General features: G+C 41.2%; 1 protein-coding gene across 4 annotated transcripts in view; it reads right to left on the bottom strand.

Moving 5' to 3' along the window:
* Positions 1-2154: 2154 nt before the first annotated feature.
* Positions 2155-17425, bottom strand: part of TAF1 (TATA-box binding protein associated factor 1) — a 125628-nt gene continuing 110357 nt past the window's right edge. For 2 of the 4 annotated variants that reach the window (XM_073227386.1, XM_073227385.1), the window contains exons 38-39: positions 3453-3577; positions 2155-2631 (exon numbers count right to left, since the gene is read on the bottom strand). In XM_073227386.1, the coding sequence (XP_073083487.1) occupies positions 2531-2631; positions 3453-3577 (226 nt within the window). In that variant the 3' untranslated portion in view covers positions 2155-2530. The remainder of the gene's footprint in view (positions 2632-3452; positions 3578-17425) is intronic. The other 2 variants (XM_073227384.1, XM_073227387.1) reach the window with 1 other exon arrangement.

The following is a 17425-nucleotide window of genomic DNA, read 5'->3' as shown; positions in this document are numbered from 1 at the left end:
CCTCTCTGCTGCCTGTGTCGGTCACCCTCACACTGGGAGCAGCCTCCGGATTAGTCCCAAGCCACCCTGGGCAGGGCATCCCAGAGCCCTGCAGGGAAAGGGAGGCACACCAAGTGTGCTGTCCTGCGAGAGCGGCACCCCTTTGCGCCCTGCTCTGGCTTCCTCTGCCTGCGCCGGGCAGCTGCGTGCCGTCGGTGGCCCCAGGTCTGGCCTGGGTGGCTGTGCGCCAGGAGACTCTGGACAGCTGCTGTGGGCGCAGCCACTCTCAGGCTGCTCAGCCACTGTAGCGGGGCCACGCTGGATGGGGAATGAACGGCAGGCTGTTAGTGCCATGAGGGGTTTCAGAGCTGCCCTGCCTCCCAGGGGGCTAGGGTGTCCGAAGCTACTCAGAATTCACAGCCTGCTGGGCTGAGTGTGCCAGAATGATTCCATCCTGCTGTGAAGCCCCTGTCCTTTTAAGACTTTCAAAAAGCACTCACTTTTCTTTTGTCCCAGGGGAGCCAGCTCCAGGGACCTGCTCGCAGATTTTACTTTTCTGTTTCCCTAATATCCAGCACACCATGCAATGTGTGTCTGCGCTCCTGGTGCAGATTACTAGGGCTGGTTTTTTAGCAGTCCTGTGATTCCACTCCCTCCCTGCTCCGACTCCTTTCCTCCTGCCGGTGAGCTGGGGTCGGGGGAGCACTAGGGTCCTGCCGGGCCTCAGCTTGTATCTTATCCCCTTCATGAGATGCCGAGTTCTTGCCGATATATATGTAGCCTGGCTGTTGTACTGTATATGTATCTCTCTTTTAGGAATAGTTGTATTTGTTGTATTTTCAAAAATATATATGGTTTTGGGAGGAGATTTCCGCTGCCCTACTCACGCCGCCATCTTTGCTCCTCCCTCCCATAAATATTTTTGTAACTAATAAAAATTGTTGCCTCTGGGGCAAGTTAGTAGGAAGAAGTCTGGAGAAAAAAAGGGAAGGGAGTAGGCAGGGAACTTGTTATTCATCACCCTTCTCAATTTTTAACTATGTATTACATAGATAGCAATTTTAAAGAATTGTTTTTGACCACTGCCCAGTAATTCCATACTCGGGAACTGATGCTAGAGAAACAATTCAATAGAAGTAAAGCAGTATGCATGAAACTTTAATTGCTGTGTTATCTAAAATTGAGAAACCTTGGAAATAATCAAATAACACAATAATAGGGTAATGATTAAGTAAGGATAAATCAATTACTAAAAGTGACCATTTCATAAACTATGTGGAAGCATGGCAAAGGGTTTAGAGTATAATGTTCAGAAAGCATAATAAAAAATGGTATGTGCAAGCATGACCTAATTTTGGTATACATTATATACATACGCTACATAGAAATGTATACACACACACACTGTATGTATTATATATACAAGTGTGTAAAGAGAAAGCCTGGAAGCTAGCTGTACACAAAACAAATTAAAACTGACTTTTCTCTGGTGGAGGAATTACAGGTTTATATCTCCTTTTTGCGTATCTATATTGTTTTAACTTTCTACAATGAGCAATAATACCTGTACAGTAATAATTTTTAAGTTAAAACATGCCTTCTAGCAGGTAAAATCATGCAATTTCTGGCAGCAAAAATGGGGAAGTGATATGCAAAAGTGGCAACAGTTACTGTGTTGGAGTAGCAGGATTATAGGTGACTTTAATCTTTTAACAAAATTTATTTTCAGTATTTTTATGATGAAAGTAGTATGTTTGTAAAAATGAACAAAATAGCAGGAGACTCATAGACACTGAGAAGTGACTGTTGGTTACCATGGGGGGAGGGGTTGGGGTGGCTGGGTGGGGAGTGGGAGGGGGATAATGGGCACAAAGATTCTTAGTCATAACTTGGTCACCAGGACAGTGCAGCATGGAAAATATAGCCAATGATTCTGTAACATCTTCCTATGTTGACAGTAGCTGTACTAGTGTTGGAGGGGGAGGGTTTAATAATATGAGTAACTGTTGAACTAATATGTTGTGTACTTCAAACTAATAAAAGATTATATATCAACTATACTTTAATTTTTAAAATTCTAAGGCTCTTGATGCACATGGAAACAGCTTTCAGCAAAGTTTTATTAAGTTACACTCCAATACACATGTCAATGCTTTATCACATCCTCATATAACATTTTCTGTTGTGAATAAAGTGAAGGTTCCTATGGCCAGGATTCTCACCTGGCCCTGGTCGGCTAGCTCACTACACACATGTGGGCAATACATTATTATTGACTCTATATAAAGAGCTCCACCCAGTGCTCTGGGTGACACAGTGGCACAGCTGTAGGAAAGCAGAGGCTGGAGTGGTGGTAGTGCTGAGGACAGAGACTGAGATGGCTGTGGGGGCAGAGAGACCCAGAGGCAGAGACCAGCTTCCTGCATGCAGACTTGCTCTGAGTGGACAGGATTCTGGTGATTGACTTGCAACCGTGTTAATGAAGTTGGGTATGAACCCTTTCACCCCTAGAACATTCCATTGTCATTTTTCGGTCTCATTGAATCCATAATCAACTTGCCAGGGGCTGAAACCCTTTCCCAAGTGGAAATAGCTCTTGCAGTTTACATTCAAATGTCCTTACTTTGTGGAAGATGGGAAAGTACAAATTTCCTAAATTTCAAAAAGGGCAACAAGAAAACTGTAAGCTATATAAATAAGGGAACTACAAACATAAATGACAAAATAGTAAGCTTTGTGTCCATGTTTAGCTATTGGAAAACAGGGGGAGAAGAGAGAAATGGTACATGTCAGTGTTTCTCAAATTTGGTCTCAGAATAAGAATCATCTTGGATGCCTTAACGCTTGTTTCTAAGCCCACACCCCAAACTGAATTGTAATGGTAGAGGAGGGGCTTGGCCACCTTTAGTTAAACAAGTACCCACTGGTGAATATGATCATCAGACAAGTCTGGGAAACTGCTGTACAAAATTTAAGTACCTACAGCTTTCAGGAAGGCAACGACAAATTTCTAAGAACCTCATGGATGAAGAAACATGAAGCAGTTGATGGATAGTGCAGGTAATATTGGTAATGATAATGAAATTAGTTAGAGTCAACATGTAAGGCGTCTACCAAGTTTTTTAATTACTGTGATAGTTTTAAAAATATGCCCACAACTTCTTTGCTACTTCTCCCTCTAGGAGGAGGAACTTAATTTCCCTTAACCTTGAGTGTGGACTAGTCTAAAGAACAGTATCTGGAAAAGGAAAAATAGTAATTACATAGTGGACAAACCTGGAAACAGCTCCCTAGCCACATAATCAAGGTTAGCATCACCAGTAATAAGTCATGTTGCTATTGTGTGTAGCACCTGGTACAATTCAATAAGAAAGACACTTCACCTCTGTGGTACTCTTCCCCAAAATGCCTAACACAAATCTCATGAGAAATATATCAGACAAACCCAGATTGAGGGACATTCTGCAAAATACCTGACCAGTGCTGTTCCAAAGCATCAAGGTCATACAAGACAAGGGAAGACTGAGAAACTTCCACAGACGAGAGGAGACTAAAGAGACATAATGAGCAAACCCAGTGTGGTATCCTGGAATGGATCCTGGAACAGAGGAAGGACAGAAGGGAAAAAACTAGTCAAATTTGAATGAAGACTGTAGTTTGGTTAGGACAACTGTACCGATGCTAATGTCTTAGCTTTTATAGATGTGCCATGGTAAGATGGTATTATCAGGGTAAGCCAGGTGAGGGTATACAGGAAATCTCTGTACTATATTTGAAACTCTTCCATAAATCCAAAATTATTTCAGAATAAAACTACTGAGGAAAAAAATGTGATTTCTTAAGTTAGATGGTGGGTACACACTTAGTGGTTTTATCATTCTTTACACCTAGTATATCCATTACATTCTTTTATACACATGAACTATTTCATAATGTAAAAATAATAAAGGAAAAAAGGGATCTAAAATAAGCCACCTGTGGTAGGAATCTATGAAATTTTTAACACTCCAAACTCAATTAAGTTGATTGGGGATAAGCACAGGATGGATTGTTCCAGTAGGTAAGAAGCTTTTATTTCAGCAATTATACAAGTGCCATCTGATGAAATGATGCATGATCATAATGATAGTCTGCTTGTCATCAGATAAGGGAGTCTAGAGTACAGTCTAGATTTATAAATATTCACCAGCACTGTCTAGGTGGGGGAGATTTTCTGGTATCAAATCCTTCCCTGTAGGTACATGAGGCTATCACAGCTTGATGATACCACCAATTAAAATAGGCCAATGTGACAACCAGCTATCATGTGCCTCCTGACATGATGCAATAGGAAGCACACATCATCACTCAGGAAGCATCTTGTTCCTTCCTCTCACTCGAAAATAAAAACATTGGAAACTTGGATCTAATTAAGCCTCGTGGTCTAACTGCCCATTTATAGGATATACAGGGGCTAGAAGAATACTAGAGATGAAATTAACCAAACTGTGACAAAGTCAGAGTGACCTGGTTGCCTCAACAAATAAATGCCACTTAAAAAAAAAGAGAGGTGGAACCATTAAAGATTAGAAAGGACTTAAAAAACAAGCGAAACAAATACAATGTTTGAATCCTGATTTCAACAAGTCAAATGTATCAGTAGTTTTTTGAGACAATGGGGTAATCTGAACATAGGTCAGGTGTTAGATAGTATTAGGGGATTGTTATTTTTGATGTGCAATAAAGGCAGAGGAGTTAAGTTTTTATCTTAGGAGATACATACTGAAAAATGTACTGGCAAAATATGTCTGGGATTTGCTTTAAAATACTATGACACCCCTCCGAGCAAGGGGGCAAGGACAGATGAAAGACCAGCAAAATGTTAGCAATTGTTAATGCCAGATAAGGGGTTCATGAGGATTCATTATACTGTTTCTAAGTCTGTTTGAAACATACCATAGTCAAGTTAAAAATACGATCCAGTGCACTGTCCTGGTTGATTTTCTCCTCACTGAGCAACATTCTGGTCACAGTAGATTTGTCAACTAGTAGAGAATGTACTAATGTGTAGATATGAGTACTTGCCTATTTGTTAAAGATCTCATTGCTGATTAATAAATTAGTAAATATTTATCTATCAGTTTAAGGTCTGGATCCTGACTGGATTGGATCCTGATTTCAATCTGTATTGCACATCAAAAATAACAATCCCTTAATACTATCAAACACCCGATTCAGATTACCCCATGTCTCAAAAAAAACAGCTGAGACTGAGCCCATTGGCTGGGATGAATGCCATCAGTGGTCATCTGAGTGGTCACCTGGTCTTTGTGTGAACACACTACCTTTCAATAATTTTGCACTCACTGTTCTATCAGCATGCCTCACTCTTCTACTTGAACTGCAACACTCGTAGATTCTGATTTAGGAATTGATGAGCTGCGGAATCAGAATGAAGGAAGGCCCACCTCCCTTCTCCTACCCATTCTTATTTGTAATGCTTAACATATACCAAACACTTACTGTGTGCCAGACATTATCCTAAGCACTTCACAATATATTATTTCATTTAATCTTTGCAATGATCCTGCTATCCCACATTCAGAGGAAGAAACTAAGGCCCAGTGGACTTGCCTAAAGAACCAGAGTTTGAGCATAGGAATTTGACTTCAAAACCATGTTCTTAGGCACTAAGACATATTATCTTAATTGGAAAACAATGTCAGAAATCATCTATTTTAATTATTTTGTAAATCATGCATATAAGCATCTCTGAACTGTATCTAGGCTCTGAAGCAGCATAGTTACAGACTGGGCAAGTAAATATGACCCTGGCAAAATGCACACGGATAGCATATGCTGGAGAACAGAAGAGTTATGAAAATTCAGTCATTATTTTGTAACAAGTACTGGGGAAAGGAGACAGGGAAGCACAGCCTCCTTTATCTCTCAGAGACTATCTTCTAAGTCTGGGGACGCTATGTATGGTTAAGACTTGAAACCTAGGGAAAGCTCCAGGCAGTCCTCTTTACCCAGATCCAACTGATATCAAAAGCAGTCTAAGTGCTTGAAGTTTTATTAATTAGAGGCTTGCATGAAAAAACACAGAATTATATATTATAAAATGAAGAACCCCTGAAACTAGAAATCAACTAAACTAAACTGGGATGGAAAATATATATATTAATTGAATAGGTGTATTCCTATGTAATAACTTCTAAATAATGACTTAAAAAAAGCATCATGCTAGGATGTAGTTAAAGGCAATAACTACTGGTTTAATTTTAAGAAAGTGTGTCTTACCCTTTTAAGAATTTAAATTCCATTTTCTGGTAAACAAGTTCTGCCTAGTCTGGTATTTATTATTCAAAGTTAGGAGAACCCATACTTGCTTGACCTGAGAGTTAAATCTGATACCTTACAATTTGATGCTCAAATTAAAAAAAGATGAAATCGTAAGAGAGAATGAAATGACCAACAAACCTTCTTAAACTCCCAACTTTTATTCCACACAGAAATTTTGCTAACACAGCAAGAAACTGGGAAGAAAAGCTAAAATAGTATTTAAATTACAAATGTTTGTGGTGAGCAAATCCATATGCCTTTCACATCCACAATACAGTTTGACTGTATTATGTACCTGGAGCTGCCTAGAGCCCTCAAGTATTTGTGTTTTCCTTTCATTTGACCATGTCATAAAGAGGAGCTTATTTTAAATAAAGGAGAGTAAATTGCACAGTTCTGTTTTCTGGCCCTGCCAGAATAAGTCATTATGTGGTTCTGAAGCTTTTCCCCTACATTTATACATTTTAATCTCTAACAGTGGCTCACTAAGGGACTGACTTTCAGCCAAGGGGATAATACAACTCTGGGTGATAGTGGAAGCCAATCAGAATGTGGGGAAGATTAATGGGGCAAGGGGAATTTGAAAGAGTCTCTCAGGTAACTGACAAACCATTGTCTCTTGAGGATTTCTACTTAGTCTGGGATACAGGAAGACAAAGTGGTGTTTGGAATTTAACATTAAGATTTCATTTTAAGGAGTCAGAATTGGTTTAAATGTATGAACTCATTTAGTCAGAATAGATAACCATCAGAACTGACATTTACCAGGTGTGTACTATGTACCAGCCACTGTGCCAAGCACTTTATATGCATTACCTCCTTTAATTCTCACAACCCTGTCAGATGGTTGAGAAAATGGAACCTTGGTTAATTAATCAAGGGCACATAGCTAGTAAGCCAAAGAAGCCACAACTATGACACTCAGGTCTGTATTTCAAACCACCACACTACGTTGATTCTAAGACACTTGGACCTGAAATTAGGTTTTGTTGAAAACAGTTTTTCTTTCCCTGTTAGATCTACAAAGAGACTCTACTGGAATCTGGAGTTATAGCTGACATTTAGAAGGTTGGAGGAAGTGGAAACACTTGTGTATTTACCTGAAGAGAATGAAAATATATTGCCCCAAATTTTCTTTCTATTGTAAATTAGCAATCCAGCCTCTAACTTCCTTGTGATTTTTTCATTTTTTTCTTGAGACTTAGGAGTAAATTATGTTCTATTGTTTGAGACTTAGACACCTTTCGAGAGAAAATTACTTTCAACCTCAGACCATAACCTCTTCCTAAATTGGTTTCTTAACTAAAAGGTCAAGAACATCTAATAAAATATACAAAAAGCTTATGTGGAGGACTTGGAGGAGCCAAAATGGCGACATGAGTAGGGAAGTGGAAATCTCACGAAGGGGGTAAGATACAAGCCATGACCCAACGGCACCTGAGCGCTCCCCCAACCAAAGCTCCCTGGCGGGAGGAGAGGAGTCGGACCAGGGAGGGAGTGGAAGTGCAGGACTGCTAAATAAGCAGCCTTAGTCATCCACACTGGGAGTGCAGACACACAGTGCATGGGGTCCTGGATATTAGAGAAAGAAAAAAGCAAAATCTGGGAGTGGGTCCCTACAGCTGGCTCTCCCAGGACAAAAGAAAAGTGAGTGCTTTTTGAAAGACTTAAATGGACAGGGACCTCACAGGTGGGGGGAATCGTCACAGCACACTCAGCCCAGCAGCTGGAATCCTGGGAAATTCAAGACCCACTAAACCACTGGGCACAGCACTGAAGCCCCTCACAGCGATAAGCAGCCTTCCAGTTGTTCCCCCGGCCAGCGCGGCCACCGAAACAGCAGTCCAGTAGCCTGAGAGAGGCCATGTGCACCCGCGGCGGCAGCAGAGCAGCTGGGGAGAGGCCACACATGCCCACAGCACAAGTCGAGCAGCTGGGGAGTGGATGTGTGTGCCCGTGGTGGAGCGCCCTGGAAGCGGACGTGCCTGCAGCAGACGCCCAGAATTTCCTCCTGGCGCACAGCTGCCCAGGCCAGACCAAAAGATCACTGCCAGCGCATAGCTGCATGGCGCAGGCAAAGGAAACAAGCGCAAGGCACGAAGGGGCGCCACTCTCCCTGGAGAGCACACGCGGCACGCATGCCACTCCCCACAGGGCTCTGGGCTACCCTGATGGTGAACCCGGCCATGGAAGCTTAGGTGACGAATCCAGAGGCTGCTCCAGGAGTGCGGGTAAAAGACACAGGCAGTGGAGAAAGGCAAGGCAACCAGCAAGCAGGAAGGGACCTTGTTCTCCCAGCTGACACATGCGCCACCTGCCTACAACCACCACTATCACCATGAAAAGGCAGAAGAATTTGGTCCACTCCACAAATACCCAGACAAACCCAGAGAGAGGGTATAGGGAGATAGATTTAAACAATCTTCCTGAAAAAGATTGAACATAAAGTTCATAACCATGCTGATGGACGTGCAGAGAAATATGCAAGAGTTAATGGAGCAAATAGGGAAGGTGAATACATAAATAAGACAATGTCTGGAAGGACTTAAGAGCAGACTGCATGAGGTGCAAGAGGTCACTAATGGAATAGAAATCAGAGAACAGGAATACAGAGAAGCTGAGGGAGAGAGAGATAAAAGGATCTCCAGGAATGAAAGAATATTATGACAACTATGTGAACAATCCAAACAGAACATGATTCACATTAAAGGGGTACCAGAAGAAGGACAGAGAGAAAAAGAGACAGAAAGTGTCTTTGAAGAAATAATTGCTGAAAACTTCCACAAACTGGGGAAGGAAATACTCTCTCAGACCATGGAACCCCACAGAACTCCCAACACAAGGGACCCAAAGAGGACAACACCAAGACATATAATAATTAAAATGACAAAGATCAAAGACAAGGACAGAGTATTAAAGGCAGCAAGAGAGGGAAAAAGGTCACCTACAAAGAAAACCCATCAGGCTACCATCAGACTTCTCAACAGAAACCTTTTCGGCCAGAAGAGAATGACATTACATTTAATGCAATGAAACAGAAGGGCCTTGAACCAAGAATACTGTAACTAGCACGTTTATCATTTAAATTTGAAGGAGGGATTAAATAATTCCCAGACAAACAAAAGTTGAGGGAAATTGCCTCACACAAACCAACTCTACAGGATATTTTAAAATAACTGCTCTAGATGGAAGCACTCCTAAGGCTAAATAGAGGTCAACATAAAAAATAAAACCACAACAAAGAAAGCAGAGTAAAGAAATACAACCTAAAGGCAAAAAATAAAATCAACAACTCATAAAAGCAGTCAAAGGAAACACAAAAGAGTACAGAATAAAACACCTAACATACAAAGAATGGAGGAGGAGGAATAAGAAGGGAGAGAAATAAAGAATCATCACACTCTGTTTATAACAGCTTAATAAGTGAGTTAAGTTAGATGGCTAGATAGTAAAGGACCTATCCTTGAATCTTAGGTAACCACGAATCTAAAGTGGGCAATGGCAATAAGTACATATTTTTCAATAATCACTCTAAATGTAAATGGACAGAATGCACCAGTCAAAAAACACAGAGGAATAGAATGGATGCAAAAGCAAGACCCATCTATATGCTGCTTACAAGAGACTCACCTCAAACCCAAAGACATACACAGACTAAAAGTCAAGGAATGGAAAAAAATATTTCATGCAAACAATAGGGAGAAAAAAGGTGTTGCAGTACTTCTATGAGACAAAATAGACTTCAAAACAAAGAAAGTAACAAGAGATAAAGAAGGACATTATGTAATGATAAAGGGGCAGTCCAACAAGAGGATATAAGCATTATAAATATATATGCACCCAATACAGGAGCACCGACATATGTGAAACAAATACTAACAGAATTAAAGGAGGAAATAGAATGCAATGCATTCGTTCTAGGAGACTTCAACACACCACACACTCCAAAGGACAGATCCACCAGACAGAAAATATGTAAGGACACAGAGACACTGAACAGCACACTAGAACAGATGGACCTAACAGACATCTACAGAACTCTACAACCAAAAGCAGTAGGATACACACTCTTCTCAAGTGCACATGGAACATTTTCCAGAATAGACCACATACTAGGCCACAAAAAGAGCCTCTCTACCAACCAACTTTTCAGACCAAAAAGGTATAAAACTAGAAATAAATTGAACAAAGAAAATAAAAATGCTCACAAACACATTAAGGTTTAACAACATGCTCCTAAATAATCAATGGATCAGTGACCAAATTAAAATAGAGATCAAGCAATATATGGAGACGAATGACAACAACAGCACAAAGCCCCAACTTCTGTGGGACTCAGCGAAGGCAGTCTTAGAGGAAAGTATATAGCAATCCCAACCTATTCAAAGAAAGAAGAACAAACTCAAATGAATAGTCTAAAGTCACAAATATTGAAACTGGAAAAAGAAGAACAAATGAGGCCTAAAGTCAGCAGAAGGAAGGACATAATAAAGATCAGAGAAGAAGTAAACAAAATTGAGAAGAATAAAACAATAGCAAAAATCAACGAAACCAAGAGCTGGTTCTTTGAGAAAATAAACAAAATAGATAAGCCTCTAGCCAAACCTATTAAGAGAAAAAGAGAATCAACACAAATCAACAGAATCAGAAATAAGAACAGAATAATCATGACAGATTCCACAGAAATACAAAGAATTATTAAAGACTACTATGAAAACCTATATGCCAACAAGCTGGAAAACCTAGAAGAAATGGACAACTTCCTAGAAAAATACAACCGCGCAACACTGACCAAGGAAGAAACACAAAAGTTAAACAAACCAATTACGAGCAAAGAAATTGAAATGGTAATCAAAAAACTAAGCAAAAACAAAACCCTGGGGCTGGACGGATTTACCTCGGAATTTTATCAGACACACAGAGAAGACATAATACCCATTCTCCTTAAAGTGTTCCAAAAAAATAGAAGAGGAGGGAATAATCCCAAACTCATTCTATGAAGCCAACATCACCCTAATACCAAAACCAGGCAAAGATCCCACCAAAAAAGAAAATTACAGACCAATAACCCTGAAGAATGTAGATGCAAAAAAAATACTCAATAAAATATTAGCAAACAGAATTCAACAGTATATCAAAAGGATCATACACCATGACCAAGTGGGATTCATCCCAGGGATGCAAACATGGTACAACATTCGAAAATCCATCAACATCATCCACCACATCAACAAAAAAAAAGACAAAAACCACATAATCATCTCCATAGATGCTGAAAGAGCATTTGACAAAATTCAACATCAATTCATGATAAAAACTCTCAGCAAAATGAGAATATAGGGCAAGCACCTCAACATAATAAAGGCCATATATGATAAACCCACAGCCAACATTATACTGAACAGCGAGAAGCTGAAAGCATTTCCTCTGAGATCGGGAACTAGACAGGGATGCCCACTCTCCCCACTGTTATTTAACATAGTACTGGAGGTCATAGCCACGGCAATCAGACAAAACAAAGAAAAACAAGGAATCTAGATTGGTAAAGAAGAGGTTAAACTGTCACTATTTGCAGATGATATGATATTGTACATAAAAAACCCTAAAGACTCCACTCCAAAACTACTAGAACTGATATCAGAATACAGGAAAGTTGCAGGATACAAAATTAACACACAGAAATCTGTGGCTTTCCTATACACTAACAATGAACCAATAGAAACAGAAATCAGGAAAACAATTCCATTCACAATTGCATCAAAAAGAATAAAATACCTAGGAATAAACCTAACCAAAGAAGTGAAAGACCTATACCCTGAAAACTACAAGTCACTCTTAAGAGAAATTAAAGGGGACACTACCAAATGGAAACTCATCCCATGCTCATGGCTAGGAAGAATTAATATCGTCAAAATGGCCATCCTGCCCAAAGCAATCTACAGACTCAATGCAATCCCTATCAAATTACCAGCAACATTCTTCAATGAACTGGAGCAAATAATTCAAAAATTCATATGGAAACATAAAAGACCCCGAACAACCAAAACAATCCTGAAAAAGAAGAATAGGGGGGATCTCACTCCCCAACTGCAAGCTCTACTACAAAGCCATAGTAATCAAGACAATTTGGTACTGGCACAAGAACAGACCCACAGACCAGTGGAACAGATTAGAGACTCCAGACATTAACCCAAACATATATGGTCAATTAATATTTGATAAAGGAGCCATGGACATACAATGGCAAAATGACAGTCTCTTGGAGGGAGCCAAGATGGCGGTGTGAGTAGAGCAGTGGAAATCTCCTCCCAAAAACACATAGAGCTATGAAAATATAACAAAGAAAAATCTTCCTAAAATAGAGACCACAGGACACAGGACAACATCCAGACCACATCCACACCTGCAAGGAACCAGCGCCTTGCGAAGGGGGTAAGATACAAGCCCCAGCCCGGAGGGACCCAAGCGCCCCTCCCCCCGGCTCCTGGCGGGTGGAGAGAAACCGGAGCGGTTTTTTTTTTTTTTTGGCGAGCGCTTTTTGGAAGCCTTAGAGGGACGGGCCCCCGTTGCTGGGGAGGCAGGGTGGCGGGACTGGTGAGCAGGTGCCTGGGAACGGCGCCGGAGGACAAAGAATATCCCGTGTTTCTCCCTGCGGGACCGGCGGGCGGGTGCCTGAGACCGGTGCCTGAGGACGGAGGAGGTCGCGCGTTTTTCCCCTTTTTTTTTTTTTTTTTTTTTTCTCTTTTTGGCGAGCGCTTTTTGGAAGCCTTGAAGGGACGGGGACCCCAGTGCTAGGGAGGCAGGGTGGCGGGACTGGTGAGCGGGTGCCTGGGACCGGCGCCTGAGGACAAAGAATATCCCACGTTTTTCCCTGCGGGACCGGTGGGCGGGTGCCTGAGACCGGCACTTGAGGACAGAGGAAATCGCGCGTTTTTCCCCTTTTTTTTTCTCTTTTCTGCGAGTGCTTTTTGGAAGCCTAAAAGGGACAGGGACCCCGGTGCTAGGGAGGCAGGGCGGCGGGACTGGTGAGCGCGTGCCTGGGACCGGCACCTGAGGACAAAGAATATCCCGCGTTTTTCCCTGTGGGACCGGTGGGTGGGTGCCTGAGACCGGCACCTGAGGACGGAAGAAATCGCGCGTTTTTCCCCTTTTTTTCTCTCTTTTTGGCGAGTGCTTTTTGGAAGCCTTGAAGGGACAGGGACCCCGGTGCTAGGGAGGCAGGGCGGCGGGACTGGTGAGCGGGTGACTGGGACCAGTGCCTGAGGACAAAGAATATCGAGCGTTCCTTCCATGCGGGACCGGTGGGTGGGTGCTTTTTGGAAGCCTTGAAAGGACACGGACCCTGGTGCTAGGGAGACAGGGCAGCAGGACCAGTGAGCGGGTGCCTGGGACCGGCACCTGAGGACAAAAAAAAAAAAAAAAATCGCTTGTTTTTTCCTTTTTTTTTTTTTCTTTCTTTCTGTTCCCTCTCTCATTGTTGCTGTTGTTGTTTTGGTTTGGAGAGTGCTTTTTGGAAGTCTTAAAGGGGCAGGACAGGTCACTTAGACCAGAGGCAGGGAATCTGGGGATCTCTGGGCACTCTAACCCCCTGGGCAGCAGGGAGCACAGAGGCCCCTTACGGAGATAAATAGCCTCCTGGCCGCTCCCCCTCCAACGGGGCTCTACCATTTTGGAGGAACAGCCCCAGCCAGGCCAAGCCCACAGCAACAGCGGAGATAAACCCCAAAGCAACTGGGCACGAAGCAGAAGCCCTGTCTGCATACAGCTGCCCACCACAAGCAACTAGACGTCGCTATTCTCCCAGGAAAAGGCTACAAACCAACAAGAAGGGAAGCTCTTCCAGCGGTCACTTGTACCAGCTCTGCAAACTATCTCTATCACCATGAAAAGGCAAAACTACAGGCAGACAAAGATCACAGAGACAACACCTGAGAAGGAGACAGACCTAACTAGTCCTCCTGAAAAAGAATTCAAAATAAAAATCATGAACATGCTGACAGAGATGCAGAAAAAAATGCAAGAGCAGTGGGATGAGATGCAGAGAAAAATGCAAGAGCAGTGGGATGAAGTCCGGAAGGAGATCACAGATGTCAGGAAAGAGATCACAGAAGTAAAACAATCCCTGGAAGGATTTATAAGCAGAATGGATAAGATGCAAGAGGCCATTGAAGGAATAGAAGCCAGAGAACAGGAACGTATAGAAGCTGACATAGAGAGAGATAAAAGGATCTCCAGGAATGAAACAACACTAAGAGAAATATGTGACCAATACAAAAGGAAAAACATTCGTATTATAGGGATACCAGAAGAGGAAGAAAGAGGAAAAGGGATAGAAAGTGTCTTTGAAGAAATAATTGCTGAAAACTTCCCCAAACTGGGGGAGGAAATAATCGAACAGACCATGGAATTACACAGAACCCCCAACAGAAAGGATCCAAAGAGGACAACACCAAGACACATAATAATTAAAATGGCAAGGATCAAGGACAAGGAAAGAGTTTTAAAGGCAGCTAGAGAGAAAAAGGTCACCTATAAAGGAAAACCAATCAGGCTAACATCAGACTTCTCAACAGAAACCCTACAGGCCAGAAGAGAATGGCATGATATACTTAATGCAATGAAACAGAAGGGCCTTGAACCAAGGATACTGTATCCAGCACGACTATCATTTAAATATGATGGTGGGATCAAACAATTCCCAGACAAGCAAAAGCTGAGGGAATTTGCTTCCCACAAACCACCTCTACAGGGCATCCTACAGGGACTGCTCTAGATGGGAGCACCCCTAAAAAGAGCACAGAACAAAACACACAACATATGAAGAATGGAGGAGGAGGAATAAGAAGGGAGAGAAGAAAAGAATCTCCAGACAGTGTATATAACAGCTCAATAAGCGAGCTAAGTTAGGCAGTAAGATACTAAAGAAGCTAACCTTGAACCTTTGGTAACCACGAATCTAAAGCCTGCAATGGCAATAAGTACATAACTTTCAATAGTCACCCTAAATGTAAATGGACTTAATGCACCAATCAAAAGACATAGAGTACTAGAATGGATGAAAAAGCAAGACCCATCTATATGCTGCTTACAAGAAACTCACCTTAAACCCAAAGATAAGCATAGACTAAAAGTCAAGGGATGGAAAAACATATTTCAGGCAAACAACAGTGAGAAGAAAGCAGGGGTTGCAGTACTAATATCAGACAAAATAGACTTCAAAACAAAGAAAGTAACAAGAGATAAAGAAGGCCACTACATAATGATAAAGGGCTCAGTCCAACAAGAGGATATAACCATTCTAAATATATATGCACCCAATACAGGAGCACCAGCATATGTGAAGCAAATACTAACAGAACTAAAGAGGGAAATAGACTGCAATGCATTCATTGTAGGAGACTTCAACACACCACTCACCCCAAAGGATAGATCCACCGGGCAGAAAATAAGTAAAGACACACAGGCACTGAACAACACACTAGAACAGATGGACCTAATAGACATCTATAGAACTCTACATCCAAAAGCAACAGGATATACATTCTTCTCAAGTGCACATGGAACATTCTCCAGAATAGACCACATACTAGCTCACAAAAAGAGCCTCAGTAAATTTCACAATATTGAAATTCTACCAACCAATTTTTCAGACCACAAAGGTATGAAAGTAGAAATAAATTCTACAAAGAAAACAAAAAGGCTCACAAACACATGGAGGCTTAACAACAAGCTACTAAATAATCAATGGATCAATGAACAAATCAAAATAGAGATCAAGGAATATATAGAAACAAATGACAACAACAACACTAAGCCCCAACTTTTGTGGGATGCAGCGAAAGCAGTCTTAAGAGGAAAGTATATAGCAATCCAGGCACACTTGAAGAAGGAAGAACAATCCCAAATGAATAGTCTAACATCACAATTATTAAAACTGGAAAAAGAAGAACAAATGAGGCCTAATGTCAGCAGAAGGAGGGACATAATAAAGATCAGAGAAGAAATAAACAAAATTGAGAAGAATAAAACAATAGCAAAAATCAACGAAACCAAGAGCTGGTTCTTTGAGAAAATAAACAAAATAGATAAGCCTCTAGCCCAACTTATTAAGAGAAAAAGAGAGTCAACACAAATCAACATAATCAGAAATGAGAATGGAAAAATCACGACAGACTCCACAGAAATACAAAGAATTATTGAAGACTACTATGAAAACCTATATGCCAACAAGCTGGAAAACCTAGAAGAAATGGACAACTTCCTAGAAAAATACAACCTCCCAAGACTGACCAAGGAAGAAACACAAAAGTTAAACAAACCAATTACAAGCAAAGAAATTGAAACAATAATCAAAAAACTACCCATGAACAAAACCCCGGGGCCGGACGGATTTACCTCGGAATTTTATCAGACACACAGAGAAGACATAATACCCATTCTCCTTAAAGTGTTCCACAAAATAGAAGAAGAGGGAATACTCCCAAACTCATTCTATGAGGCCAATATCACCCTAATACCAAAACCAGGAAAAGACCCCACCAAAAAAGAAAATTACAGACCAATATCCCTGATGAATGTAGATGCAAAAATACTCAATAAAATATTAGCAAACAGAATTCAACAGTATATCAAAAGGATCATACACCATGACCAAGTGGGGTTCATCCCAGGGTTGCAAGGATGGTACAACATTCGAAAATCCATCAACATCATCCACCACATCAACAAAAAGAAAGACAAAAACCACATGATCATCTCCATAGATGCTGAAAAAGCATTTGACAAAATTCAACATCCATTCATGATAAAAACTCTCAGCAAAATGGGAATAGAGGGCAAGTACCTCAACATAATAAAGGCCATATATGATAAACCCACAGCCAGCATTATACTGAACAGCGAGAAGCTGAAAGCATTTCCACTGAGATCGGGAACCAGACAGGGATGCCCACTCTCCCCACTGTTATTTAACATAGTACTGGAGGTCCTAGCCACGGCAATCAGACAAAACAAAGAAATACAAGGAATCCAGATTGGTAAAGAAGAAGTTAAACTGTCACTATTTGCAGATGATATGATACTGTACATAAAAAACCCTAAAGACTCCACTCCAAAACTACTA

This window comes from Manis javanica, chromosome X (assembly GCF_040802235.1).
Source record: "Manis javanica isolate MJ-LG chromosome X, MJ_LKY, whole genome shotgun sequence".
In the NCBI taxonomy this organism is placed as follows: domain Eukaryota; kingdom Metazoa; phylum Chordata; class Mammalia; order Pholidota; family Manidae; genus Manis; species Manis javanica.
Note: the sequence above shows the minus strand (reverse complement) of the source record. Positions and strands in the feature narration are given on the sequence as shown.